The sequence below is a fragment of the Lingula anatina genome, chromosome 2 (genome assembly GCF_051362555.1).
Source record: "Lingula anatina isolate TDL-2025a chromosome 2, LinAna3.0, whole genome shotgun sequence".
NCBI lineage: Eukaryota > Metazoa > Brachiopoda > Lingulata > Lingulida > Lingulidae > Lingula > Lingula anatina.
The window spans coordinates 19,449,116-19,476,148 of record NC_141768.1 but is presented as its reverse complement, the minus strand read 5'-3'; the positions used below and the strand labels follow the sequence as shown (position 1 = coordinate 19,476,148).

Genomic DNA, 27,033 nt, shown 5'->3' with positions numbered 1-27,033 from the left:
GAATGTAGGAATGGCAAAAAATGCAACACTAAGTTTCTTGTAAAAAATGTCACAGCTTCATATACAGGTGGCACACAGGCTCCAAAAACATATTAAACTAAAATTTCATATTTCGTTTATCATTTATTATAATGACAAGGGTAAGCGTCGCAGATTATAAGGAATAATCAGAAGTCTTTTTGAGGCAACAAACACAAATAGGAAAGCACAGGTGTCCATTTTTCAGCTACCTGGCTAAAGTTGTTTAGGTAGGTTCTAAGACGTCCGCGCGCAATCAATAAGTTGGAGGCCAGCGCGTACTTCAAAGCATTCTGATTCTTAATCAAGATCTAGAAGCAATAAGTCGAAATGGCAGATGCAGTACAAGCTACCCCGGCCAAGAAGGCCAGCCCAAAGAAGAGGGCAAGCAAGCCAAAGAAGCCTGCAGCCCACCCAACCTACATTGAGATGATTAGGGCAGCCATCACTGCTTTGAAGGAGCGTGGAGGTTCTTCTCGCCAGGCCATCCTCAAGTACATCCTTAAGACCTACAATGTTGGCAAGAACACCACCATGGTAAACGCCCAGCTGAGACTGGCCCTGAAGCGTGGTGTCGCCAGCGGTGCTCTGAAGCAGGCCAAAGGAACCGGTGCATCTGGATCCTTCAGAGTTGGTGAGTAAAATGTTCATATTTACATTTTAGTTACAATAGAAAACTCTGATCAGTATTTTTATACCCAATTCAAATCCATGGATTATAAGATATCAATTATTTTGTGAATCAATCTTTAAGCACTTATTTCGTTGCTGCAATTAGACCCTAAACTACAATATTTTAAAATTTCCAATCATTTTTATCTTTACAGGTGCCGTGAAAGTGAAGAAGGCAAAGAAACCCAAGAAGGCAAAGAAGGCCAAGAAGCCCAAGGCCAAGAAGGCCAAGAAGCCCAAAGCCAAGAAGGCAAAGAAGCCCAAAGCCAAGAAGGCAAAGAAACCCAAGGCAGCTAAACCAAAGGCAGCCAAGCCAAAGGCAGCCAAGAAGCCAAAGGCAGCCAAGAAGCCAAAGAAGGCCGCGCCCAAAAAGTAGACTTTGTAACAAAGCTATAGACTTTAAAAATATTATTTATTGACTTTGATCGGTACTTAAAGTATTGGTCCGTATTCCGTCCATCAGTGGTCGTAAAATCTCCAGTCAGTTATGACTTCTCTATTGAGAACGATACTTGAACCGGCTAGTTCGGTACTTTTTAAAAAATAATTTTTCAACTTTCCAACTGGTTGGAAATTGAATTGCTAGGCAAACAAGTACTCTTTTTCTCTAGGCAGATCAAAAACTTTCAGAGAAATCCGAAGGTTTTGAACCTGTTAAATGGTTAAGTTTGTACGTTATTCAGACGGCCTTAAAAGTTCAGATGAATCTCTATTCTCAGGTGTGTCAAATATCTTTATATGTTAACGTAATATATATATAAAAAATATTTATAAAAATTTAATAAACATTTATATATATTTATTATTGTTTCTTTTTTAAGTAGCTTTTTTGCACAATATGGAAAGATATTCTCGCGTGGAAACTTGCGAAAAGTCCGCCAAATGCAACGTATTACTCCACATGAAAAAATAACAAAAGGAAAAGTTCATCTTTTAAGAAACGACAGTTTGATATAATTCATAAGCTAATAATAAATTTGTCAAGAAATATTTATTACATCAAATAAAGTAAACGCTTAAATAAGGCGGAATGCATTGCAAGATACGAAAACTTTATATCGAATTTTCCCTCTCAAATAACGATAAACATGTATATTCACTACTTCGCGTAAATTAGGTCAAACCAACACGCGCTTTTGTTAAATGTTTTCACGGTGCTAGTTGTAAAGGCGAGGTCATGCAGGCAGTCAGCTGGTACAGAAATAATGCGCGCTTCACACCGCGGGCCACTGAAGTTCCAAAGTCAGCTAACACTTCTAAATTGAATGATTCTCTATTCTGTCAAAATCTGTTTGAAGCGCTGGTGGATTAAAGGTAACAGAACTTATTTTATGTGACAAAAATTGCAGGAACGTTGGGAAAAATTAAATTAACAATGGAATGGATTTGGCGTCAAACTAAATAAGCGTTTAAACAAAATTTGACAAGAATTTATACCGATTTTGATTTTGTCGTGCAAAGAAATATTTCCGTCTATAAAACCATGAAAACCATAAAAATTAGACGTCTTTCAAAATCCTTTAATTGACATAATTTTAGAGCGCCAATGCATGTTCTTTCCTTGTCATCGTATAAAACATTTACCTTTTGCGAAGTGATCCTGTTTACACAGCAATTTATAATGTCTCCCCAATACAAAGGTGACCGCATTGTACACTACCTTAACTTGACATATTACTGATTTGCTGTTAGTTCACTACAGCGTTATGCTTACTGACCGGGAAAATGCGTGCGTTGTCCAATGCTGTGAAAATTAGTCGTGTTCCAATACAAGGAACCGCAAAGGGCTGTAAGAATCCTTGATCACTTCATTTCAAAACAAAAGTGCATTACCTTGCTTCACTTTAATAACATGTTAAGGTTCATATTATCCCATTACTCAACAAGCTTAACGAACTATGCCCCTGCACCAACGCCAGATAAAAAAAAATTATCAGTGCTTAACACTAGATTATTGGAATAGCTGACACTTAACAAGGAGGGATTCTGGCAATTACATGAAGATAATACTTTTAAAAGGTATGACTTTTGTAAAGCACATATCTGATTTTATATTTTCCATTCTGTTGGATCAAACAATATGATGTTATTTAACTGTAGTACAAAATGATAGCCATCTTGAATATTGAATTGTATTAATCTAGAAAACTGAGTTGGCTTGAAATATTGTACAATGTCAATATCTTCATAATCAAGGGAAAAACATCTGCATTCTATATATAGACTTACAGCATTCATTCTCAGTGGTGGCTAAATACTTATCTTGGGATTCTCATATAACTGTATACAGTAATAAAGCAGATTGATAATAATAATAATAATAATAATAATAAACAAGAAAAACAGCATTTAAATGCGATGGCCTTCTCTGCTTCCCATAAACTATTCTAAGTTTGCAAAGATGAGTATAGTTGCTAGGAAGGAAAAAATGTGCTCCCCTTTGCAAAATGCTGGATTTGCCAGACTTTCAAATCTGTTAATTTCACAAATGCATTATATAATCACTTGCTCTCTATAAGATACAGAATTATGCAATTATTAACATGTTAGTTTTGTATCCTCTATTATATACATATGTATATATTTGATTCAAAATCTTCACTAAGTGTAAACATAGTTACATTTCTTGAATATATACATCTGGCACATATGGAAACAAACTCCTAAAATCTTTAAATCTACATAATACCATAATATGTCTTGAAAACAACCTGTTGAATATAGCTGACAGAAGAATATGGCACTATTGAGTACATGTACAGCTCTGCTATAATCTACTGAACACAGGACCAGACAGATGTTTTCTGAAGAATTCCAGTGTTCTCTTCCAGTGATGGACCTCAGCTTTAATATGTGGCTGTGCATCTCCTCCCCATGCCATATTAGTTCCTGGAATCAAAATATTAATAGCAATGATGCTAAATTGAATAGAAAAAAGTGTGTGTGTGTGTGTGTGTGTGTGTGTGTGTGTGTGTGTGGGGGGGGGGGGGGGGGGGAGGGGCATGCAGTGCAATCACCCTGTTCTGTTTGTTAACAGAATAATCATTTTTTAACCTTTATAATACCTTAAATTTGAAGCAAAAAAATGAAGCTAAATTACACCAGCAAAACTAGTTCACCGAAACTACTTCAATTTTTAAATTTTAAATAATTTATAATTTAAAATAATTTTAAAATTTCACATTTAACTCCTAACATTAAAGATACAATGTTGCATACAAAAAATTATTTATATTAATAAAATTTGGGTCTTGACACCAAGGCCGAAATTTCTATTAGCATTATAAATGCACGACCAAAATTAATAAAATAAACACTAAAACTAAGAAAATAATTCAGTGCACAGCGACAGCGTCACTTATGGCAAATACAGGTGCAGGTGCTTTTAGTCAAATAAGTCTACTTAACGACCAAAGACATGCTGTCTCCCTGCTCATAAAAAGAACTGATTACAACTACACATTGATAAGTGTATGAAAAGTTACAATAACATTTCATGTATACATACAAACCTAGGAACTTGTGGTAAGATCCTTTACAATGTGGAGCATAAGGAGGTTCAATAAGATGTCCTGCCCCATCATATACATGGATCTCATAGTCTTTGTGTCCACAACAATGTAAACGTTTTGAAAATATTTGGGCACTTTGGGGAGCATCAAATGAAGGATCGTCCTCACCAAAAAATAACAACAGAGGGGCCTCTATAAGTTCCACCTACGATAAAGAGATTGATTATATTATTGAAAATTTATCAAACATACCAGCAGTGTTAGCAAGCAATTATGGCAAAACCCAATAAACTTTTTAAAAATTCAGAACAATAAAAATCTGATTATTTGCATCCATTTTTTTATCCAAATTTGCTTTGGCTAAAACACCTTCCTTTTGAAAAAAATATTTCTAATTATGATTTAAAGAACACTTTTTATTGGATAGTAATTTCTACATAAGTATGCTTTTTATCATAGTATATGTATAATTCTAACTTCATAATAATAGAATATACCTTTATGATGCATTCTTCCTTTATTTCCTTGGGGAAAATGTTTTTAAAACAAAGTCCATCTTCGCACTCTGTCAGCTTTGTTAGATCTTGACTAAAAAGCAGGAATGCAGAATTTCTAAAATTAAATTTTGTCTTATTCAAGACTAAAACAAATTCTATAACATTCAAAGATGAATAATCTTCAAACATTGTAACAGCTAAAAACATTGTAACAGCATTAAGCCTTCATTTGTGTTTTCTTCTTTTTTTTTACCATTTTTAACTTTGCCGACTATTACAATGCATGCAGTTAGTATATATCAATCTCTAGCCAATATTAATTGTTAAATATACATGGGCAATGAAATTGACTACTAGTATATCTCATTAAAATTTTTAAGCAGATATTATCTAAAATTAAGTATCAAAATAAGCATAAATAAGCACTCAAATACCTAAGGAATCTTTTTGACATGAAATTACTAAATCACATTCTTGCCTATACAAGTACTTTTTCAATTTCAAATAAGGTCAGGCTACTGATAAATGTAGCACAGTAATAGAACTCACTCAACAACTTGAACAATTTCATCCCCAAACTTCATAGCCTGAAAAACATGGTATGCTGCACCACTGACATTTACAACTGCCTTTATTACCTGAAACCATAAAAACAGCTTAACAAACTCTCTCTCTCTATATATATATACGTATGTGTGTGCATGCATGCATGCACATGTACTGGTATGCATAAATATCTTTGCATCCATACAAAAATGCTCAAAAGCACATGTCAAACACTATAAATATACTTTGTCATACATATACATTGCATGAAATCTCTCTCCCCTCTTTCTTCTCTCTGGAGATATTTGTTGTCAAAGAACCAAATTAAGTTACAAACGGCTTCATATAATTCAGTTTCTGTAAATGCACACCTGAAGAAAGTGCATCCCCAAGTTAATGTCAATCACTGGCAGACAGAGGATATCAAGATGAGGGGGGGGGGGGAGGAATTACATCCTATGATCCACCACACACTCTATTAGTAATCTTATTTCAATATTTTAAAATACATACCTGAGGAAAATGTATGCCCATAAGCAGAGCAATTTCTGCACCTTTAGATGTTCCAATCACTCCAATACCACCTGGAGTCACACTTGGATGGCGACTCAGCCATTCTGCACCTTCCTGTGGGCAGGAAAATATTATTGGACTATATATATATTTTTTTTGATAGAAAATATTTATGTCCTTTTTTATTTATCCTTAATTAATTATGTTAAAATATTGTGAATATTTAATCTTATGCACATAATAACTGACTGTAAAAGCTATCAAGTGTACCTGTTGTACTATACCTTAAAATATGTCAAGTCTACATCTAAAAAAGTATCTGGTAAGTCTTCATAGGCAAAGTATGCCAGTGCTAACACAGCAAATCCCCTTGACGCAAGCAGTGCAGCTCTGTGTTCTATCAAGCCACCTGCTGATCCAAACAGGTCCATCACACCTGGGAAAGCACCAGGGCCTAGCAGGACAAATAAAAAAATAACAAAATGAGCAACAGCTCCTGCAATGTGGACAGACTCAGGAGGTGGACACAATATGTGCAGCAAATGTGTCTGTGTTAAAAATGACAAAAAAAAGTGTTAACAGTTCAATAAGACTGAATAGAAATAACTCAATTTTTGTGACAAAAAAAGGATAATTCAAACCTTTTGGTACAAAGAGTGCTCCTCGTAAAGCTCCTTCTCTAACTGGTATTCTTTCCACATTATCAGCCATATAAAGTCTTTCAATATTAGTCTCAGCTACTGGGACCTGGACTTTGCTGTTGTTGGGAGAGTATGGGTCAATGTGCCCACTGAGCAATGATATATGTACATTATAGGGTATTGTAACATCCTTCTTCATCAATCTCAGTCCATTTCGTTGACCAGGCTCTGGTACCATACTCCAATATAATCCCATTGCATCTGTCCCTGGATTGAGGCAAATGGAACATTATATGTACATGTAAATGTATTAATTTAGTTTGATTTACACGTGCTGCACAACATACATATAGTTGGTGCAAAGTTCCGTAAGTCCTTTAGTATAAATGGCCTTATATGGAGCAATTCACTGAATTATATGACAATAATAAGACAATGCATCTTCAAGGTACTTGCATTAATCATAGACAGCTATTATACCTTTATATGATCCACCAAGAGATGGCGATGTGGCAGTGTTCACTTCTCCATTACTGTTGGCAATAAAATGTGCATAAGCTCCAAACTTCATCCCCTTCTCCTCCAGGAATGACTTCACTGTAACAGCAGCTCCAGATTTTAGACCTTTGATTTGAAGTTCAACCTACACTGCACAAATAATATCATGATTAGACAAATAAAGTTTCGGTTAAAATAGGTACCTGTAGATTGATAATCAGGTAAAAATGGTTGAAAAGGGGATAATTATGAGGTTAACAATATCATTTAGTAAAAAAAAAAAAAGGGGGGGGGTGAATGTTGATTTTGAGAATATATTTTGAAAGCTCATTGTACACAAGTTGCCTTCTCTCTAAAAACTTTGTTGTTAGGTCTTTATTTTCTGAAGTTAAGGACTGGTCACAGGACTATACAATCTATGGTACATGCTTTATTATTATTATCATTTTTGGCAGGGCGGGAGTAGGGGTGGGGGTACACGTACACATACCTTCTCATCCATCAAAACCCTGCCAGGCACTGCACAAATTTCTGGCCCATCCATCATGTGCTTGCATGATGATACAAAAGCTTTGGGAGTTGCATTTGTGTACACACTTTTAAGTTGAATATGTCCTTTTCCTAAATATTGAAATGATCATCAAAATGATAAATCATGCATGCTGATACATATGTAGCATGTTATATATATATATGTATTTATATATACAGTTTTAGCTACTGAGTTCAGAAGATACAATTACAAATTACAAAATCACCTCCTTACTAACAGCATGTCTGTCGTTTTGTTAGTAGAAAAAGCCATGGAAAGCAGTTTCCAAAAGCACCTTAAAGCCAGGGCAGTTAACTATTATTAGCTTTTTATTGGTGATATTTTCTGACGGTATTGTGGTTCAAAATTTCCATCCACATCCCCCTATGCTAGTGGGCAATTCCTGCTTCAATATTTTTCCCACAAAATATGGCCACATTGTTTACTTGAATTACTAGAGAAAGTGAATATACTGATGGGGCATATTTGGGCACTTTTGCAGTAGTTTCCCCAAATAACTCTTTTTAATGTTAAACAAATTTAAGTTATGCACTAACTTCAATCAGTATATATATCTGCTATTTTAATAAATTAGTGTGAAAATTAAATAACTAAGTTTTCATCTTTTTTTTATCAAACTTTCAAGCTCTTTGACCTATGAGATTACGGAAAATGTTCACCCTTGCAATTAATTGTCCCAGTCGTCACAATACATGGATGGCATATTTTACTTCCATGTAAAAAGCATTATTAATGTGTAAATGAATTGCCAAACTTATCTATCTTAATAACAGAAACATTGCTCAAAGTAACCACACAAATAAATTCAGAAAAGATATTGAAAATAATCAAAGAGTTATATGGTGTGTGTGTGTGTGTGTGTGTGTGTGTGTGTGTGTGGATACTGCATAAGATAAATTTTGGAAAATATACTGACAGTCAATGCAAACGCATCAGAAAACTTTCTTGTACTTTTTTGACCGAGAATCGATTCCAACCATATAAACGAGTACAAATGCACTTGTTTGGTCTTAAGAGAGTGGGCTGTAAAACTATTTTCGTATTTCACACGTTCTGTTATTTTCTAAATGTGCCAAAGGAACTTAAAATATTATTTGATAAATAAACGATGCCTTTTCATTGACTGTCAGTATATACATATGTATATTACTAGTTGTAGTACATCGCGATTCCGACTCGGTTATCAAATCAACATAAAGGATATGCTTTAATTCTTCATTGGTGCTCGTCAACATTTCACACTCATACAACAATCTGTTAGTGTGCACGACGAGATAAGAGTAACGGCAATTTTGCCGAGATCAGCAGATGCAGAGCCGTAGCTGGGGGGCGGAGGGGGGGGGGGGGGGGTTCAAACGGACCGATCTTTTTGCCGGGAAAAGGCCCAACCCGATTAACTGGTCTGAGATGTGTCCTGTGATTTTTAATATATATTTTTAAAATCTTGTTTTCCCTTAAGCATCTTTAGATACTCAAGGTTCAACCTTTCATTTTAATGATAGACCTATACGATGTGAGAGGAATGGTTTAGTCCGCTAGTAGGAACCGTAGTCTGTTTCCCGTTTTAGACATTTGTCCCATACAATACGCAATACTACATGTATGACTCCGCCGACTAACCGGAACATGTACTAATCATATGAAACCCCGGAATTCCATTCCTGGGACTACCATTCCTGCCACACCGGTACTTACCGAACACGCTACTAATTTTCCGGAGCATATCGTACCCCGACCACTGTACCCCGACCCGTAAAACACAGTTCAAAGTCTACAAGATATCCTTCTTATCTTCCATAACCACGTAAAGCCTGGATCACCCTGCGGTTGCAACCTTTTCGCAACCTTTTAGCAACCTCAATCGCAAGCAGGTTGCAATAGGTATCGAAGCCTTGTTGCAACCGGTGTGCGACAGGTTGCCGATCAAAATATGCTAAAGCTACTTCTTATTTAGCTCGCAAAATGATTGCAAGCGACCGTCAGATTGGAATGTGACTTAGGCTTTTGATTTATTACGCCATATCGACCAGTCAACTAATCTGGTGATAAGACGGGGGGAAACAACACATTTTAAATTTGTTCATCAGAGTGTTTACGCGAAATGATATAAATTTGTCTAAAAATAACCGAAATAAATTTGACAACAGTTATTAAAAGAGAATGAGAGAGAGAGAACGAGGGGGTGGCGTGAGAACAGACCTTCCCAAGCCCGAACTCCTTCCTTTTCGCACATGTATAAAATGTAACTGTCAAAACATTGAAACATTGATGAATTAGCAGAAACATTGGTTCTCCCCAACTTACGGTCATATTGTATTTAGGAATTGGCAGATAAATAAGTAGGCGAAGGTTATGACCGTGTTATCTTTCACTAATGAGACCACGCGTGGGTATGTTTGCGTTTTTAGGCCAAGGGACAACTTCGGAAGTTTTATCATCTCCTGTAGCTTATAGGCCTACTGATTTGTTGGAGTTCTGTTGACCAATTGTCGCACGTTTGTATGGTAATGAAACCAGTCAGTACTTAGGTTATTTTGAATTTGTTCTGTATAAACTGCATTTTACTGTTATTATTTTTATACAAAATGTGGATTCTGTACCTAATTTCATTTGTCAATCTATTATTATCATCATCTGTTGCCCTTTCTGTATTTCTTCTTTTATACTTCGGGCTTTCTCAGATTAGAGCTTTTCTTTCAGATAAGACACAAAGACGAACACCATCTCTTGCTCTCTCTTCTTCCTTCGTTTGCTTTCATTTGAAATTTCAATCGAACTTTGAGAATGTGTTAAATTACAATACGATGACCAATTTCCAATGGATGTAGCTGGCAAATATTTTTTTTCTTTTTTTTTTAATTTTTTCATCGTACTTACTTAGAAAAACAGCATTACGCGTGGTAAATTTTCCATATCCAGAAAATAATGAGTCGTATCTAAGCGATTTATGTACCTACCCTCAGATATCTGGCCTCCTATTTGTGAAGTCAGAACAGCTACAGATTCGTCAGCACTTACGTGCCTGACGTGTACATAACACGTGCGTAACAATTAAGTAGGCCTATTCGCGGAATGGTGATATGTAAGTTGTTTTTCGAATAAATGTTAGGTTGAGAGAGACCTATTCTGATCCCATTGAAAGCAACGGAGAGTTACCCACACGACGGATAATATGACAAAATTTAACAGGCTAAAATAATCTTTATTTATAAAATATTTAACATCAAATAAATAAATAATCACCGAATGATACCTTCATGAATGATAAAAAGACAATAAATAAGATTTAGATCTTTTTTCTTCTTTACTTTTGCTTTGTTAAAACGTCCATTTTTAACTATTTTTGTAGTCGTTTACGAGTAATTGTTCTCAGTGTGTGTAAACATTAGTAGGGCACAGATGATTGCGTGAACGCGTAGTCATTTCTGTAAGTGTAGACGTGCAAACATTCTGATGATAAAAATGTTATCTTGCCAAATAACTTGACTGTTGTCACTGAATTGGTTGTTTATGTTTTCACACATTTGCTACATAAACTAGATTTGAAGAGCAAGATGGGCATATAAACAGCCAATAAACAAAATATCTGGACAAAACAGTTATTTACTGTAGCTGAAAAATTCTTTTGAAAATCGCAGAAGAATTTACCTCAAAACCACTAATTCCTATCTGAATAAAACAAGAAACCATGTATGTATCTGTTATGTATACAAAATGTGTGTTAAACCATTTCAATCAGTACATTGAAATGCTTTGTCATTTTAATTCAAAGTTTGTCCTCAAATACACATTTATATAAATTTTACATGTACCTTGCTGTTTATGGGGAAATTGTCAAAATATCCATATTTTTTTCTCTATAAGTAATTAAAAGTATGCATATGTATGTGTCATAATCTAGAGGGCAATGGTGCAGACAAATGTTTCCTGAAGAATTCCAGTGTTCTCTTCCAGTGATGGACCTCAGCTTTTATATGTGGCTGTGCATCTCCTCCCCATGCCATATTAGTTCCTGGAATCAAAAGATAAATAGGAATGCACCTTTGAAACTTTACATGGCCTTAAACTTTGTTTAAGCAAAAATTCATTTATGGAACTAATTTACTGATATGACTTCAGGAATGCCACATTAAGTTTCACTTTTGGCTTATAACATTAAACATACTGACTACCAAAAATGATTCATGTAAATAAATTTTGGGTCTTGACACCAAGGCCCAAATTTACATTATAACTATCAATGCAGGACAAAACTTAAAATAATTACTGAAACAAGGGAAATAATCTAGTCCACCTGGTTTCTTTACTCAGGGTGAATTTTAGTCCTCAACAATTTTAATGTAAGTTTGATGGAAAAAATGAAAATGGTTTCTCTTGATAGTGTTGTAGTGTTCATGATGACAGTGCATAAAATATGGTACTGAATCTATTTTTTCAATAAGATAAATGATTTTTTAAGATACTATATTTCTAAGCCATAATTTCATAAAATTAGAACATCCCTCATGAGTGGTAGCAACAAAACAGCAGGCTACTCTAACCCAATACAGTGAAAGCACCACACACACAAAGTAGAAATGAAATTTTTAAGATTCTAAAATTAAGTATCTGAAAGCTTGATCATTTTCCCCCATTTAAAATCAAGCCATCACCATAGCCTTTGTGTCAGCATAATCATCCAATTTATATTGTACAGTGCTTTTACTGTGGACTTTCAGAAAATGTCACTAGCACAGAGCTTCAGACCCATAGGAGTTCAGTCACACCTTGAAAATTCCAATGTGTAAAAAAATGAAAAATTCACAAAAAACTTCATAATCCCAAGAAAAATCAGCTTATAATATAAAAAAATATAATTAAATCAAGCCGGGTTTTAACTTAAGTCATATTTTAGCCTAATTTTTGTAAGTCTGAGGAAAATGGTTTGAGCATGGTTTTTCTTTTACAGTGTTAATGAGTTAAATTCTGGGTGAAAGTTGTAAAATCTGAGAATCCTGAAAATGTAGCTTGCAAGTTCCCATTGCATTTAGACCAAATAAATAAGTGATCAAACTGGAGACTGAAAATCCTGAATAGGGCATAATCCTGAAAACTTTCACCCATGGCCAGAAGTGAACAGTGATGGCGACACTTATGGCAAAGACATGCAGGTGCTGATAGTGAACATTAAAACATATAGTGTCTCATTCTGTGTAACCATAAAAACTGATGACAACTTTAAATTATTAGGTTTTTTAAACAAGTCTACAATAACATCTACAGAGTTCCACATATAGGCAGTTACAATATCACTTATTTATATAGTATGCATAGCAAATGTACAAACCTAGGTACTTGTGGAAAGATCCTTGACAATGTGGAGCATAAGGAGGTTCAATAAGATGTCCTGCCCCATCATATACATGGATCTCATAGTCTTTGTGTCCATAAGAACGTAACCGTTCAGAAAATATTTCAGCACTTTGGGGAGCATCAAATAAAGAATCATCTTCACCAAAAAATAACAACAGAGGGACCTCTATAAGCTCCACCTAGGGTAAGTAGATTTATTAAATTATTGAAAATTTATCAAACACACCATCTGTTTAAAATATTGATCAAATCTATATTTTCATCAAGACTATTCTTAATTTGTGAACAACACTTAGCAGTATTAGCAATCAATTATCGGAATTATGGTGAAACCCAGAACTTTGAAAAAAATTAAAAACCCTATCATTTCGATTTATTTCCTTCACCTAAAATTATTTTAGCTAAATCACCTAACATTAATAAAATAATTATGGTGATGATTCACTGTATCACAGTACATCTAATTATTTAAGAAACAGTTGCCATTGGATTGTAATTTTTACATAATTATGTAGGCCTTTTATCACAAAGTGTGTACATATATAGCTTCATTATAAAAAGACGTACCTTTATGACCCATTCATCCTGTATTTCCTTTGGGTAAATATATTTGAAGCAAATTCCATCACTGCTCATTGTTGCTTTTGTATAATCTTGACTAAAATGCAGGAAAGCAGAATTTCTATAATCAAATCCTGCTCAATTCTAGATAAACAATTTCTAACTAGAGGATCAGAGAGGTGATACCGCCTCCGAATATTGTACCACCAGCTGGAGCAAGCGCATTCGTATAGACCCCCACATACACAAAATAAGGGACACAGCCACCAGTTTTGTGCTTGACAAGCTGTAAAAATGCAATCAACAAGAATTTTTAAACTATTGCAAAAAATATATATGGTACAATCAAATTTAAGTTCTTTGTAAGATAGGTCAAGGGTCAATTTCAAGGTCACAGTAAATTGCCAGTATATGACTTCCTATTCAAGTTCAAGAGTAACTATGGACCTATCTCTGTCAAGTTTGAAGTTAAAAGAGAAAGAAATTAGCAGGGTTCACTTCATGATAAAAAGTGGGTCAAAGGTCAATTTCAAGATCACACTTAGATTGCCAGTATAGGACTTCCTATTCAAGTTCAATAGTAACTACGGACCTATCTCAGCCAGTTTTGGAGATAAAAGGGAAGCAAAATTTGCAAAATTCAGTTCATGGTGAAAAGTAGGTCAAAGGTCAATTTTAAGGTCACATTTAGATTGCCAGTATATGACTTTCTTATCAAGTTCAATAGTAACTATGGACCTATCTCTGCCAGTTTTGGAGATAAAAGGAAAGCAAAATTTGCAAAGTTCAGTTCATGGTGAAAAGTAGGTCAAAAGTCAATTTTAAGGTCACATTTACTAGTAGATTGCCAGTATATGACTTCCTATTCAAGTTCAATAGTAACTATGGACCTATCTCTGCCAGTTTTTGGAGATAAAAGGGAAGCAAAATTTGCAAAGTTCAGTTCATGGTGAAAAGTAGGTCAAAGGTCAATTTTAAGGTCACATTTAGATTGCCAGTATATGACTTCCTATTCAAGTTCAATAGTAACTACGGACCTATCTCTGCCAGTTTTGGAGATAAAAGGGAAGCAAAATTTGCAAAGTTCAGTTCATGGTGAAAAGTAGGTCAAAGGTCAATTTTAAGGTCACATTTAGATTGCCAGTATATGACTTCCTATTCAAGTTCAATAGTAACTATGGACCTATCTCTGCCAGTTTTGGAGATAAAAAGGAAGCAAAATTTGCAAAGTTCAGTTCATGGTGAAAAGTAGGTCAAAGGTCAATTTTAAGGTCACATTTAGATTGCCAGTATATGACTTCCTATTCAAGTTCAATAGTAACTATGGACCTATCTCTGCCAGTTTTGGAGATAAAAGGGAAGCAAAATTTGCAAAGTTCAGTTTATGGTGAAAAGTAGGTCAAAGGTCAATTTTAATGTCACATTTATATTGCCAGTATATGACTTCCTATTCAAGTTCAATAGTAACTATGGACCTATCTCTGCCAGTTTTGGAGATAAAAGGAAAGCAAAATTTGCAAAGTTCAGTTTATGGTGAAAAGTAGGTCAAAGGTCAATTTTAAGGTCACATTTAGATTGCCAGTATATGACTTCCTATTCAAGTTCAATAGTAACTATGGACCTATCTCTGCCAGTTTTGGAGAGAAAAGGGAAGCAAAATTTGCAAAGTTCAGTTTATGGTGAAAAGTAGGTCAAAGGTCAATTTTAATGTCACATTTAGATTGCCAGTATATGACTTTCTATTCAAATTCAATAGTAACTACGGACCTATCTCAGCCAGTTTTGGAGATAAAAGGAAAGCAAAATTTGCAAAATTCAGTTCATGGTGTAAAGTAGGTCAAAGGTCAATTTTAAGGTCACATTTAGATTGCCAGTATATGACTTCCTATTCAACTTCAATAGTAACTATGGACCTATCTCTGTCAGTTTTGGAGATAAAAGGGAAGAAAAATTTGCAAAGTTCAGTTCATGGTGAAAAGTAGGTCAAAGGTCAATTTTAAGGTCACATATAGATTGCCAGTATATGACTTCCTATTCAAGTTCAATAGTAACAATGGATCTATCTCTGCCAGTTTTGGAGATAAAGGGAAGCAAAATTTGCAAAGTTCAGTTCATGGTAAAAAGTAGGTCAAAGGTCAATTTCAAGGTCACAGTAAGATTGCCAGTATATGACTTCCTATTCAACTTCAATAGTAACTATGGACCTATCTCTGCCAGTTTTGGAGATATAAGGGACTAAATGTTATAATTTTGGAGTTACCATAATGTGCCTTAAATTTCGCACAGAAAAAATTAATTAAAATAAAGAAAATGTCATTTTGGTCAAAATTCTTGAAATAGGAGGTGCTCTGAAGTTTCAGAAGTTCAAATTTGATGAAATAATGTCATTTTTGAACACAAGTTGTCTGCTTTGCCAAGCCTTATGTTTTATTTTTCCAGAATTCAAAATTTATTATCCATTACCGTACTGCACATTTTGCTTTTACCACCAATATGTACTTTTTGATACAGCATAACTCGAAAACCGTATGGAATACAAAAAAACCGAGACCACCTCCAGTGTTGGGCTTTACATGCTCTACAAAATGCAAAAAAGAATGGGTCTCTAGCATTAACGGTTCCCGAATTAGAGACAGTTTTCAGTTTCGGTATCTTATGGCCGCTACTCCCATGAAAATGCACCGATTGACCCCAAATTCATGGAGATGAAAGATGACCTGAAGGGTAACACTTTCCAATAATATTATTGGTTAAGTCTGTGAAGTGTCTGAATAACAGGGCAAAAAAAATTTTTTTCGTAAAAAATTTCATTTTTTTGAAAATTTTGACCCATTTGACCTTGAAGTAAAGGTCAAAGGTCAAATCCAAGGGTATATTTGAAATCTACACATATGACTTTTGGAAAGCCGTCTATAGAAATTTTTCCCATAACTCCTTCCGTAGGGTAGATAATTAGCATTTAATTTTGCCATTTTTAGACAAGGGTGCATTGTAATGAGTGCCACACCCAGACCCCAATATCGACAAAGCCCAAATTTTACGTGGAACGAGTTGAGATTATAGGTGACCTAAATCCATGAGATGGGTACGGGGGCCCTTACCGTCTAGGAGGAGAAGCGGTAACGGTAGCCGTCCCGCGGAGCCGGCGGAACAATCCGGACGGGACCGAAACCATGTGTACCGCCAGCGCTAACGCTGGTGGTCCAATAACATACAAACATGTATCATCTTCATACATTTCTACAATTTTGAGCCTTCACTTTATTTTTATTTTTTATTTTTTTTGGCCATTTTAACTTTGCTGACTGTCATAATGCATGCAGTTAGCAGAGATACCCTTCATATCAATCTCTTCCCAATAATAATTGAAGTGGACTACTAGTAAATCTCTTTTAAAAATTAAAAAAAGATTTTTTCTCTACCGTGCACGCTCAGCTGACATCAATTTAGCGTGAACCCCAAGGGACTTGGGTCAATCTAGATGGATCGATCTAAATCTCTGGGAATGCACTCTAAGACCCCATTTCCATAGATTTTAGATCGATCTATCCCTGTGGGGAGTCTCACTAGATTACTGTCAGCTTAGCCGGCTTAAGCGTCTATACCGCTACTGAAAACAGTAAGGGAGTAATTAACTATGGTGCGCACTCGGCTGACTGCAATTTAACGTGAACCCCCAGGGAGTTAGGTCGATCTAAATCTTAATCCCTGGATCGATCTAAATCTATGGGAATACACCCAAAGACACTAATTAGGATGAGGCTGTAGCACAGTCCACTGTGTACTCACTCAACAGTATCAATAATTTCATCCCCAAACTTCATAGCCTGAAAAAATTGGTATGCTGGGCCACTGACATTTACAACTGCCTTTATTACCTGAAATCACACAGACAACAGCTGAGCAAATTATCTTTATGTGTGTGTGTATGTGCACATGTGTGTTCTCTCTTTGCATCCATACACAAATGCTTGAAACATAAGCACTACACTTCATCATACACATATACTGCATGAAATATCTTCACCCCCCCCACCCCCCCTCTTCTATCTCTCTGGCAACTTGGGCAACTTGTCAGATAACTATAATAGTAAGTTACGATGAGAACCCTATTTACAGATACCATAAGCCTCGGCTGGACTGCTTTTAACGGTAACTAGTTTACTTACAAAATGGTTGATGTAAATTGCATACCTGAAGAGGTTTAAAAGTAAGTATACTAGTACATAAATTTGTACTGGTACATGTAAACCTGAGGAAAGTGCATTTCAGTATCAAAAAATTTAATTAAGTATTTTAATTTTAATTTTGTTAAAACAAACATTACACTTTAAATCACTGGCAGACACAGGACATCAAGAAGTGGGATTTACATCCTCCCCCACCCCACACTCCTTAACTATTTGCATTAATACATCTCACAGGCAAGATTGAAATCCAGGCACTTTTTAAGTCTGCATAGGCGAGATCTAAATCATAATCTCTCCTAGGCTAGATAGAAATTTCAATCTGGGCTAGACAATTTAAAATCCTGGCTAGGCAGATTTAAAATCTGCCTGGACTTCAATCTTGGCTGTGACATACATACCTGAGGAAAGTGCACTCCCATGAGCAGAGCAATTTGTGCACCTTTAGATGTTCCAATCACTCCAATACCACCTGGAGTCACACTTGGATGGTGACTCAGCCATTCTGCACCTTCCTGTGGACAGAATAATATAATTTCTGTCATTTTTCTTTACACATTCATTAAATTATATGACAAACTGACTATATATATATATATATATATATATATATATATATATATATATATATATATATATATATATATAAGCAGTTGAAAAGAGTTGTTAATATTAAACAAGAGCACTATAGCACATCCCAGCAGACAAACGACATTGATTCACCGTTGAATCAACGTTAATTTTGTTGGATCAACATTGAATCAACGTAGAATCAATGTCGTTTGCTTGCTGGGATGGTAATACATATATACCCAAATTTATTATAATGTAAAGAACCTTTGTATGAAGTGTGCTTTAATATTGTTGTCAATCACCATGTGAAACATAACCATCGTAAATATTGTGTAAACATGACAAACACCTTGGTTAAAGGCAATTTTGGCAATGAAGATACATAAAATCCCTTATTGATAAGGAGGCTGCCTTGACAAGAAATTGTTAAGAGAATAAAGTTCAATTAATGGGTTCTATTTTGCAAAATTCCTGATTCAATATTATTCCTTATTAAGTTGAATGGTAACTATGGGTGAATCTCATCTAGTTTTGGACATAAAAAAGATGAAAATGTGCAAAGTGCATTTTCTGGTGCATTTTTTAGGTTTAAGGTCAATTTTGATTCACAGAACATATGGCTTCTGGTAAAATAGTTCAGTCTGAAGCCAACAATTTCAAAGGGGGGAGGGGGTGGGAGTCTTTTTCCAAATAAAATGGGCACATTTTTATTGCAAAATAATAAGCACTTTACTTTTCTAAAAAAAAAAAAAAGAAAATTAGAAAACAAAATCTGAGTTTTTAAATCATGATTAATATACTGAAAAGTTTCAAATTACAGTCCTTGACAAGTGAAAAGAAAAAAGGAAAACAAGGCAGCAAAGCTGTCAAATGTACAGACAAAAAAACAGAAAATAAAGATGCAAATAAGTGAAAAATTAAATTTTCACAAAAAACTGTTAAATTGCCAGAAAAATTTACCAAACAGACTGCATTGCCTATTGAAGCTGTATGTTAGACCCATGTTTCTTTCCTGTAAGTTTGAGAACAGTAAGTGACATGATTTCCCTTAAATGGTCATCATAGGAGCAGTGCCCAAAATAGGGGTTTCTTCAAATTTTGATGCAACATTACATAATGTTGAACAGCATGATGACAATCAAATGTTATTAATAAAATATTAGTAACATGGACATTCAGAAAATGTGACAAGCAAAAGTCTTCAGGATCATGGAACTTTAAAGTCACACCTTGTAAATGCCAATATGTGAAAAATTAAATTTTCACAAAAAACTGTTTAACTGCCAAAAAAAAAAAAAAAAAAAAAAAAAAAAAAGAAAAATAATCTTGCACAACAGGTAACATGGTCAATAACAGGAGCAGACCCAGAGATATTTTCTGACAGTATTACAAAGAATCTATGTTGATCCATCCTCCATTTTGATGGTCTTCCAACAGAAAAAAATAGATACCAGTCAATATAAACTTAATAACCTGTCTTCCGGAAGACCCAGAAGACGGTCTCAATCCACCCCTTCAATAAGATTACAGTTTCAGGACCATGAGAGTTCAAATTCACATTATGAAAGTCTCAATATTTGAAAAATGATGACAGTGCATAAAATAATATTACATAATGTTTAAAGACATAAAAAACAATACAACTGCTTATGTAGAAATACAGAAAATGTGCAGAGCCCCAGGCAGATGAGAGTTAAAAGTCACAAATGCAAGTGTTTGAGAAAAAATTATAAAGGAAAATAACAAAACTAGAAAAGCACTTTGAGAGTGCAGACCTCTGCCAAGGCAGCAATTGTTGATTATTATTGATAATTGATTGATTATTGATCCGGACCACCACCAAAAATTAATCATTGTCCTCTTTGGCCCACTTCCGACAGTTCCTGAAAATTTCTGCAAAATCAGTCCATAACTTTTTTGTGTTATGTGGATGACAGACAAACAGGGGTGAAAATATAACCTCCTTGGCAGAGCTTGAGGTAAATATAATTCCAATGAAGATGCTATTCAAACTTTTAATCTTCCAGTTTGATATATATATATATATATATATATATATTTAAAACTTATTTGCAATATTAAACAAAATTTACCTGCATAATTATCACTGCTTCCTTATTATTAATCTAGCAGAGAGCTTTACCTTTGGGAGTTTACAGGGAAATATCAACAAGTGTGCTTTATGTAATCTCATTTAATGGCCTATTAAAGCAAATGACTTTATAACTCTGAAATTAATCTAGTGATACCCAAGGGTAATTTACAGACTGACCCACTCAAAGGTCTTCAGGCCCATAAGTCACACCTTAAGAAAAGCACAAAACCATAATGCCCAAAATAGGAGACTACCAATCCTGATGCAATAATACATTATGTTTAACTGCACAGTCAACATCAACTTATGCACAACAGGTCACACAGACGAAAGTAAAAGCATAAGGCTCCAGGCCCATCAGAGTTCAAGTTTATACTTAGAAAGTGCCAGAATGAGAAAAATGAAAATTTCACAAAAAATGCATAAATACAATAAACATGATAATCCAATAGAGCTGGTTTTCTCATGAGCTGAAGGCCAATCCTAAAAATCGTACTTGTAAGTTTAAAATTATAATAAGTGGCACAGTTTTCTTTTCATAATGTTTGCAGTAGCAGTGCAAAAAGATTGTTGTCAATTTTGATGTAACATTACATAATAAATTAGAGAATAATTATCACCAATTTTTGTTTATTGAATATAAATAGGATGGACATGTAGAAAATATGATTACCATTTGGCTTCATGTCCATGGGAGCTCCGAGTCCCACAATGAATATGCCAAAAAGATAATAAATATTACACTAAAATGTATAACTTCCAGAAAAAGAAGCCAATTAGACTGCTTTTCTAACTCAGGCTGCATTTTAGTCCTGTGTTTCTTTTTTGAAAGTTTGACAGTCATAAGTAACACGGTTTTCCCATAATGGTCATCAAGGCAGCAGCACCAAAAATTGTGTTTTCTTCTATTTTGATGCAACATTACATAATGCTTAACAGCATAATGACCATCGATTTTTAATAATAAAATATAAGTGTCATGAATTTTCACAAAATGTGACTAGCATGGGTCTTCAAGCCCGTGGAGGTTCTAAGTCACACCTTGGAAATGCCAATATGTGAAAAATTAAATTTTCACAAAAAACTGTTTAATTGCCAGAAAAATTTACCAAACAGACTGCATTGCCTACTGAAGATGTATTTTAGTCCCATGTTTCTTTCCTGTAAGTTTGAGAACAGTAAGTGACATGATTTTCCTTAAATGGTCATCATGGGAGCAGTGCCCAAAATAGGGGTTTCTTCAAATTTTGATGGAATATTACATAATGTTTTACAGCATAATGACCATCAATTTGTAATTATAAAATATTAGCATCATAGTTATTCAGAAAATGTGACAAGCAAAAGTCTTCAGGCCCATGGAACTTCAAAGTCACATATTGAAAATGCCAAAATGTAAACAAGACAGCACTGTTCTGAAATGGGTTTATTTCCATTTTTAACACTTTTTTAACATAAAACAAAATAAACAGTTTACTGCCATTTTTATATGACCAATGAAGAAAATTGATGAGATGGGAAAAGTATCAATAGAACAGTGTTAAATGTCCAACTTCCTCCATTCTGAGATTCTGAACATAGTGGATGAATGCATCTGACAAACTGCAATGATATGAGTTTATTTCCATTTTTGACACTTTATTACACAATACATGATAACAAGTTTACCATCATTTTTAAAAAATCAACTAACAATGTTGTAAAGATGCAGGAAATGTCAAACAAACACTTTTACGTATCTTATTAGTTCAATAATGAGACTGTTAACATGCCTAAGAATTGAATGTGAGGAAATGTGAAAAAACAGCATAACTTCTAAAATAATGAACTGATTATGCTGATTTTCAAACTCAACCTGCGTTTTAGTAAGATTGGCCCCTCCTGTGAGTATAATGACAATTGGCCAATCTGTTTTTCTTATATTGTGTTATCAGTGTTGCATATATACTGAAAAAAGTGAAAAAACAGCATAAATTCCCTATAAGTGACCCGATCGTGCTGATTTTCGAACTTGACCTGCGTATTATGAATATTTATCAGTTCTGTAAGTTTCAAGCCAAAAGGTAAAATGGTTTTCCACTTATCATGTTATCGGTGCTGCACATATGCTGAAAAAAGAGAAAAAATAGCCTAAATTCACTAAAAATGATCCAATCACGCTGATTTTCGAACTTGATCTCTGTATTATGTATATTCATCAGTTCTGTAAGTTTCAAGCCAAAAGGTAAAATGGTTTTCCACTTATCGTGTTATCAGTGCTGCATATATGCTGAAAAAAGTGAAAAAACAGCATAAATTCCATATAAGTGACCCGATCATGCTGATTTTCGAACTCGACCTGCGTATTATGAATATTCATCAGTTCTGTAAGTTTCAAACAAAAAGAAAAAACAGTTTTCCACTTATCGTGTTATCGGTAAAAGTGCACGGCGACGACGGCAACGACGGCGACGACAGACGCAGATGACGGCTATATGTACAGACACACCTGTGTCTGTACATAAAAATTTAAAATATACTCTTGCTATAATAAAAACTACACTGTAATATTACCAAAATATTATGAAATATTGTCATAAGCAGGGTTTCCTTCAATTCTGAATGAGAGTGGTGAATTGTCTCTCCGCCTCTCACATGCCTCCCCGCGTGTCGTCCCTGCAGGGGCACACTAATAAATTCTCGGCTCAATTCAACTGGTTGAAGACGACACATGGGGAGCCATGTGAGAGGTAGAGAGACCATTAAAGGATTAGGCAGTCTTCCTTTCATGTAGGTCCGCCATATTTAGGTCTCGGCCTTGCTAGACCTCGGCTCTTCTCGATGTGAATGCTCTCCAGCTGGACATGCTGCAGAACCAGGCGAAGGGAGGGACCGCGGGTAAAACCATATGTCACTGCCATTTGTATCCTAGTGTTCATGTTGGTGGTACAATAATATTTTAATACTGTGAAAATTTCATTGCTGGAAACAACTACCAAGAATTGTTGTAATATACCTTGAAATAAGCTAAGTCCACATCTAAAAAATCATCTGGTAAATCTTCATAGGAGAAATATGCCAATGCTAACACAACAAATCCCCTTGATGCCAGCAGTGCAGCTCTGTGTTCTATCAAGCCACCTCCTGATCCAAACAGGTCCATCACACCTGGGAAAGTACCAGGGCCTAAAGGATACAAATCAAATAAGAAAATAACAAAATGGCAACACCTTCAGCTCTGTGGACAGACTCAGGTGAAGACAATATGTACAGAAACTACTGTGGCTTAAAAAACAAAACAAATGAAGAAATAAATGTATTAAGAATTCAACAAAGGCTGATTTTTAAGGACTATTTTTTTGACAGAAAATGAAAAACAATTCAAACAACTGAAACAATGTACCTTTTGGTACAAAGAGCGCTCCACGTAAAGCTCCTTCTCTAACTGGTATTCTTTCCACATTATCAGCCATATAAAGTCTTTCAACATAAGTCTCAGCTACTGGGACCTGAACTTTGTTGTTGTTGGGAGAGTATGGGTCAATGTGCCCACTGAGCAATGATATATGTACATTGTAGGGTGTTGTAACATCCTTCTTCATCAGTCTCAATCCATCTCGTTGACCAGGCTCTGGTACCATACTCCAATATAATCCCATTGCATCTGTCCCTTGCAAAAAAAAAGCAAATACAAAAATAATTAATTTAACTTTTCTACTCAAATACCTTGGAGTAGTTATAGGACAATGCTAACTAAAGGCAGTAAATCATTCTGCTTTCAAAATGTCTATACCTGTGTATGATCCACCTAGAGATGGAGATGTGGCAGTGTTCACTTCTCCATTACTGTTGGCAATAAAATGTGCATAAGCTCCAAACTTCATCCCCTTCTCCTCCAGGAATGACTTCGCTGTGACAGCAGCACCAGGCTTCAGACCTTCGATTTGAAGTTCAACCTAAATTGCACAAAATAAATAACAGATTGTCAATTGGTAGACAGGTAAATGGTTGAATAGGGAGCTTTACCTGTATTCGTAGTAAACAATATCCATAAGAAAAAAAAGGACTGAACATTGATTGTTACAATGCTATTCTAAGGATCATGGGTCACAAGTTTCATCATCTGTTAAAACTTGTTTATCTTTGTTGGTAGATCTTTTTTGAAGTTAGCTAGATGGTGATTGCTATCAGAGGAATGAAAATGGTTTCCTGTTAACAAATTTGTTTTAACAAAAACTCTTATAAATTAAATTTTGTACCAAATGGTTTATTTAACTCCGCTAGTTGTAGTTTTTAAACAATTACAGAATGGTAAATAACATACTGGACAGGTACTAGCATACACATGGCAAGTGACTATAATACTTTAGTTCAGAGGAAGCCCAGGTATAGGTGACAGCCTAAATATCACAACTCACACATGTACCATGGCGTTTGTATATTTGTGCCCAGTATATTAAATAATTTTCAGTCTTAATTTGGTTATCTGGTTAAAGTTTTGTACCATTCAGTATGATGTATCCCTGACACAATAGGTACTTTTTTTTTGGGGGGGGGGGGGGGGGGGGGGGGGGGGGGGAAGGGGGAGGGGGGTACAAATACCAGTATATATACCTTCTCGTCCATCAAAACCCTGCCAGGCACTGCATGAATCTTTGGCACATCCATCATGTGCTTGCATGATGATAAGAAAGCTTTGGGAGTTGCATTTGTGTACACACTGTTAAGCTGAATATGTCCTTTTCCTAAATATTGAAATGATCATCAATAATAAAACGATGCATTCTGATAGCATGTTATACTGGGTATTTGCCACCAATATTCTGAAGGCATAATTATAAACTCAATCACCTCTTTACTAACAGCATGTCTTTCGTTTTGTCAGTCCATGTCCTAGAAGCATATGTTCCAAAGTCCCCTTAAAGCCAGGGCAGTTAATTATCATTAGCAAGATATTGCTAACAAGGAGCGCATTCAAAACAGCAGACTAACAGATCTGCAGATCAAATGTGATGACCCACTAAAAAGCTTGCTGCTTAATTCCCGATCAGCCACTCATAGATTCCCTGCGGGATTGCACAACAAGCATTCAAGTGAGTTGGTCATATTTTATTGGCAGATCTGTTAGTCCACTGTTCTGAATGCACTCACATTTACTTATGATATTGTGCAGGTCCGTAGCCAGGGGGGGGTTTCGGGGGGTTCAAAAGAACCGCCCCTTTTGTCAGGAAAAGGTCCATTTTGGATAAAATTTGATCTAGGTACACATAAGTTTCATTGTAAAAGGTCCACTTTTTCAGAAAAAGAACCCCTCTTTTGAATTTGCTGGTGAGAATTAATTACAGCTTTGCTCGCGCTGCCCGTAATAACACCGTGGGGTACTCAGGGCACAGACTGTGATCACAAGATACCGCAAATAGATTTTTAGAAAATAGATTTTTCATGTGAACGCAGCCTTAGACTGATCCAGATGGATCGATCTAGGCATGGGAACCCAGTCAAATTGTCTGGCACGCCCCCTCAAGTGACTATTGTTAATTTCCCAGTAGAGCTAAGCCTTGAGCAGGCATGCCAGACATTTAAGCCACTTGTAAACCTGAGTGCAATTTAGCCAAAATCCCTGCAGAGTTAAACTGATCCATGCCAGCTTGTATGATGGCTTTTTGGGAATGTTCCCTATAACTGTAAGAATAAAGGTAGTTTTTGCCTAGATCAGAAGTTGCATGTACCCGGGGGGGGGGGGGGGGGGGGGGGGGGGGGGGTTTAAAGGAACAGGCCCACCTGAGAAAAGGCCCACCCTGAATAACAGGCCTGTGATGTGTCCTATGATTTTTTTATTACATTTTTTTTATCTAGCCCCGCTTTAACTTTACAATGACATTAAAGTATTTTACTATCTTTTATGATCTTTAATCTCAAGGTTTAACGTTAACATTTCCTTTTACTACTCAGTACTTACCGACCAAGCTACTAATTCTCCGGAGCATATCGTACCCCGACCGCTGTATACGCGGACTACCCCGACTCGTAAACCACAGTTCAAAGTCTACAAGATAACCTTTTCCATGACCACGTAAGATTAAACAACAAATTTTATATAGATAACACTCATTAACAGCTGTTCATTTCGACCAAAAATGGATTTTCCTGGGGTAAACGGCGATTTTCTGATACTTACCAATGGTAAATTAATCTGTTCCGACATTCAGTACTATAGTCAAAGGTTTTCTCTTATAAGTTCGGTTTATTGTACAGGTACAGAGCTTTTTACAAACGGGCAACCCTTTATCTCGCGATATCCAATGAGATTTTGTGGTGACCTACAGTACTAAAATCGCGGGAATTAAATTACAACAGCTAGTACAGTAGCAGCAGAGCTTGATAGCGGTACGCCCAGTACATGTACATACGCTCGACGTGGAACAGGGTCCAGAAGATACATCCCACAAAAACTAGGAAAAGAAGCCATATAGACACACTTAAATTGGAAAGCAGAGTTTCCGAAAGAAACTTTGATTATTTATAAAGCGCAAAGAAAGAATATTTATTGTACAATCATTGGATCATGGACTTTACACACCAAACTACATCAATATATCAAATATAATTTACCATGACTGAATCACTACAAAATATATCGTTATAAAAATTAACATTAAATGACCTGGAACATACATTACCATACGTTTCCATACATTATCAATATAGGGCTCTTTGCGTAACATAAAGACCCCAGACAGCCTCAGTAATCTGGCCCACGTCTGGCCCAGATCTGGCAACGTCTGGCAATATCTGGGCCAGATTTTGCCAGACACTTGCCATATCTGGGCCAAGTC

The 27,033-nt window shown here is 35.5% G+C and overlaps 3 protein-coding genes across 6 annotated transcripts; 1 reads left to right on the top strand and 2 right to left on the bottom strand.

The window, feature by feature from the left end:
* The first annotated feature begins 296 nt into the window (after window positions 1-296).
* Window positions 297-1,488, top strand: LOC106169582 (histone H1, sperm). Its single transcript, XM_013549074.2, has 2 exons — window positions 297-652; window positions 846-1,488. Exons 1-2 carry the CDS (start codon window positions 349-351, stop codon window positions 1,064-1,066), a joined length of 525 nt encoding a protein of 174 aa, XP_013404528.1. The 5' UTR covers window positions 297-348; the 3' UTR covers window positions 1,067-1,488.
* Window positions 1,489-2,195: 707 nt separating this feature from the next.
* Window positions 2,196-9,558, bottom strand: LOC106169628 (acyl-coenzyme A amino acid N-acyltransferase 1). 2 transcript variants are annotated; one of them, XM_013549151.2, is made up of 10 exons: window positions 9,146-9,558; window positions 7,388-7,518; window positions 6,880-7,042; window positions 6,400-6,666; window positions 6,043-6,212; window positions 5,759-5,872; window positions 5,249-5,337; window positions 4,700-4,790; window positions 4,203-4,407; window positions 2,196-3,579 (listed from the first exon to the last, which is right to left on the bottom strand). In XM_013549151.2, the coding sequence occupies exons 1-10, from the start codon at window positions 9,171-9,173 to the stop codon at window positions 3,458-3,460; spliced, it is 1,380 nt and encodes a 459-aa protein (XP_013404605.2). In that variant the 5' UTR covers window positions 9,174-9,558; the 3' UTR covers window positions 2,196-3,457. The 2 variants fall into 2 exon arrangements, with proteins under 2 accessions (XP_013404605.2, XP_013404606.2); XM_013549152.2 differs by lacking the exon at window positions 9,146-9,558 and having other exon boundaries at window positions 6,880-7,047.
* Window positions 9,559-10,631: 1,073 nt separating this feature from the next.
* LOC106169627 (acyl-coenzyme A amino acid N-acyltransferase 1-like) lies at window positions 10,632-26,500 on the bottom strand. 3 transcript variants are annotated; one of them, XM_087004869.1, is made up of 10 exons: window positions 26,376-26,500; window positions 24,812-24,942; window positions 23,991-24,153; window positions 23,601-23,867; window positions 23,214-23,383; window positions 17,952-18,065; window positions 17,153-17,241; window positions 13,370-13,460; window positions 12,777-12,981; window positions 10,632-11,462 (listed from the first exon to the last, which is right to left on the bottom strand). In XM_087004869.1, the coding sequence occupies exons 2-10, from the start codon at window positions 24,866-24,868 to the stop codon at window positions 11,341-11,343; spliced, it is 1,278 nt and encodes a 425-aa protein (XP_086860995.1). In that variant the 5' UTR covers window positions 24,869-24,942; window positions 26,376-26,500; the 3' UTR covers window positions 10,632-11,340. The 3 variants fall into 3 exon arrangements, with proteins under 3 accessions (XP_086860995.1, XP_086860994.1, XP_086860996.1); XM_087004868.1 differs by lacking the exon at window positions 26,376-26,500 and adding an exon at window positions 26,157-26,279; XM_087004870.1 differs by lacking the exons at window positions 12,777-12,981; window positions 26,376-26,500 and adding an exon at window positions 26,157-26,279.
* Between the last annotated feature and the right edge of the window lie 533 nt (window positions 26,501-27,033).

Bases quoted from the DNA above. Each gene is read 5' to 3' on its own strand.
- LOC106169628 (XM_013549151.2), bottom strand. From the start codon at position 9,173: ATGCTCCGGAAAATTAGTAGCGTGTTCG. The intron at 6,213-6,399 runs GTTTGAATTATC...TTGTCCTGCTAG, and splicing joins AGCACTCTTTGTACCAAAAG to GCCCTGGTGCTTTCCCAGGT. The intron at 5,873-6,042 runs GTATAGTACAAC...TCCTGCCCACAG, and splicing joins TAGACTTGACATATTTTAAG to GAAGGTGCAGAATGGCTGAG.
- LOC106169627 (XM_087004868.1), bottom strand. From the start codon at position 26,184: ATGCTCCGGAGAATTAGTAGCTTGGTCG. The intron at 23,384-23,600 runs GTACATTGTTTC...TGTATCCTTTAG, and splicing joins AGCGCTCTTTGTACCAAAAG to GCCCTGGTACTTTCCCAGGT. The intron at 17,242-17,951 runs GTATGTATGTCA...GTGTGATTTCAG, and splicing joins TGGGAGTGCACTTTCCTCAG to GTAATAAAGGCAGTTGTAAA.
- LOC106169582 (XM_013549074.2), top strand. From the start codon at position 349: ATGGCAGATGCAGTACAAGCTACCCCGGCCAAGAAGGCCAGCCCAAAG. The intron at 653-845 runs GTGAGTAAAATG...TTATCTTTACAG, and splicing joins ATCTGGATCCTTCAGAGTTG to GTGCCGTGAAAGTGAAGAAG.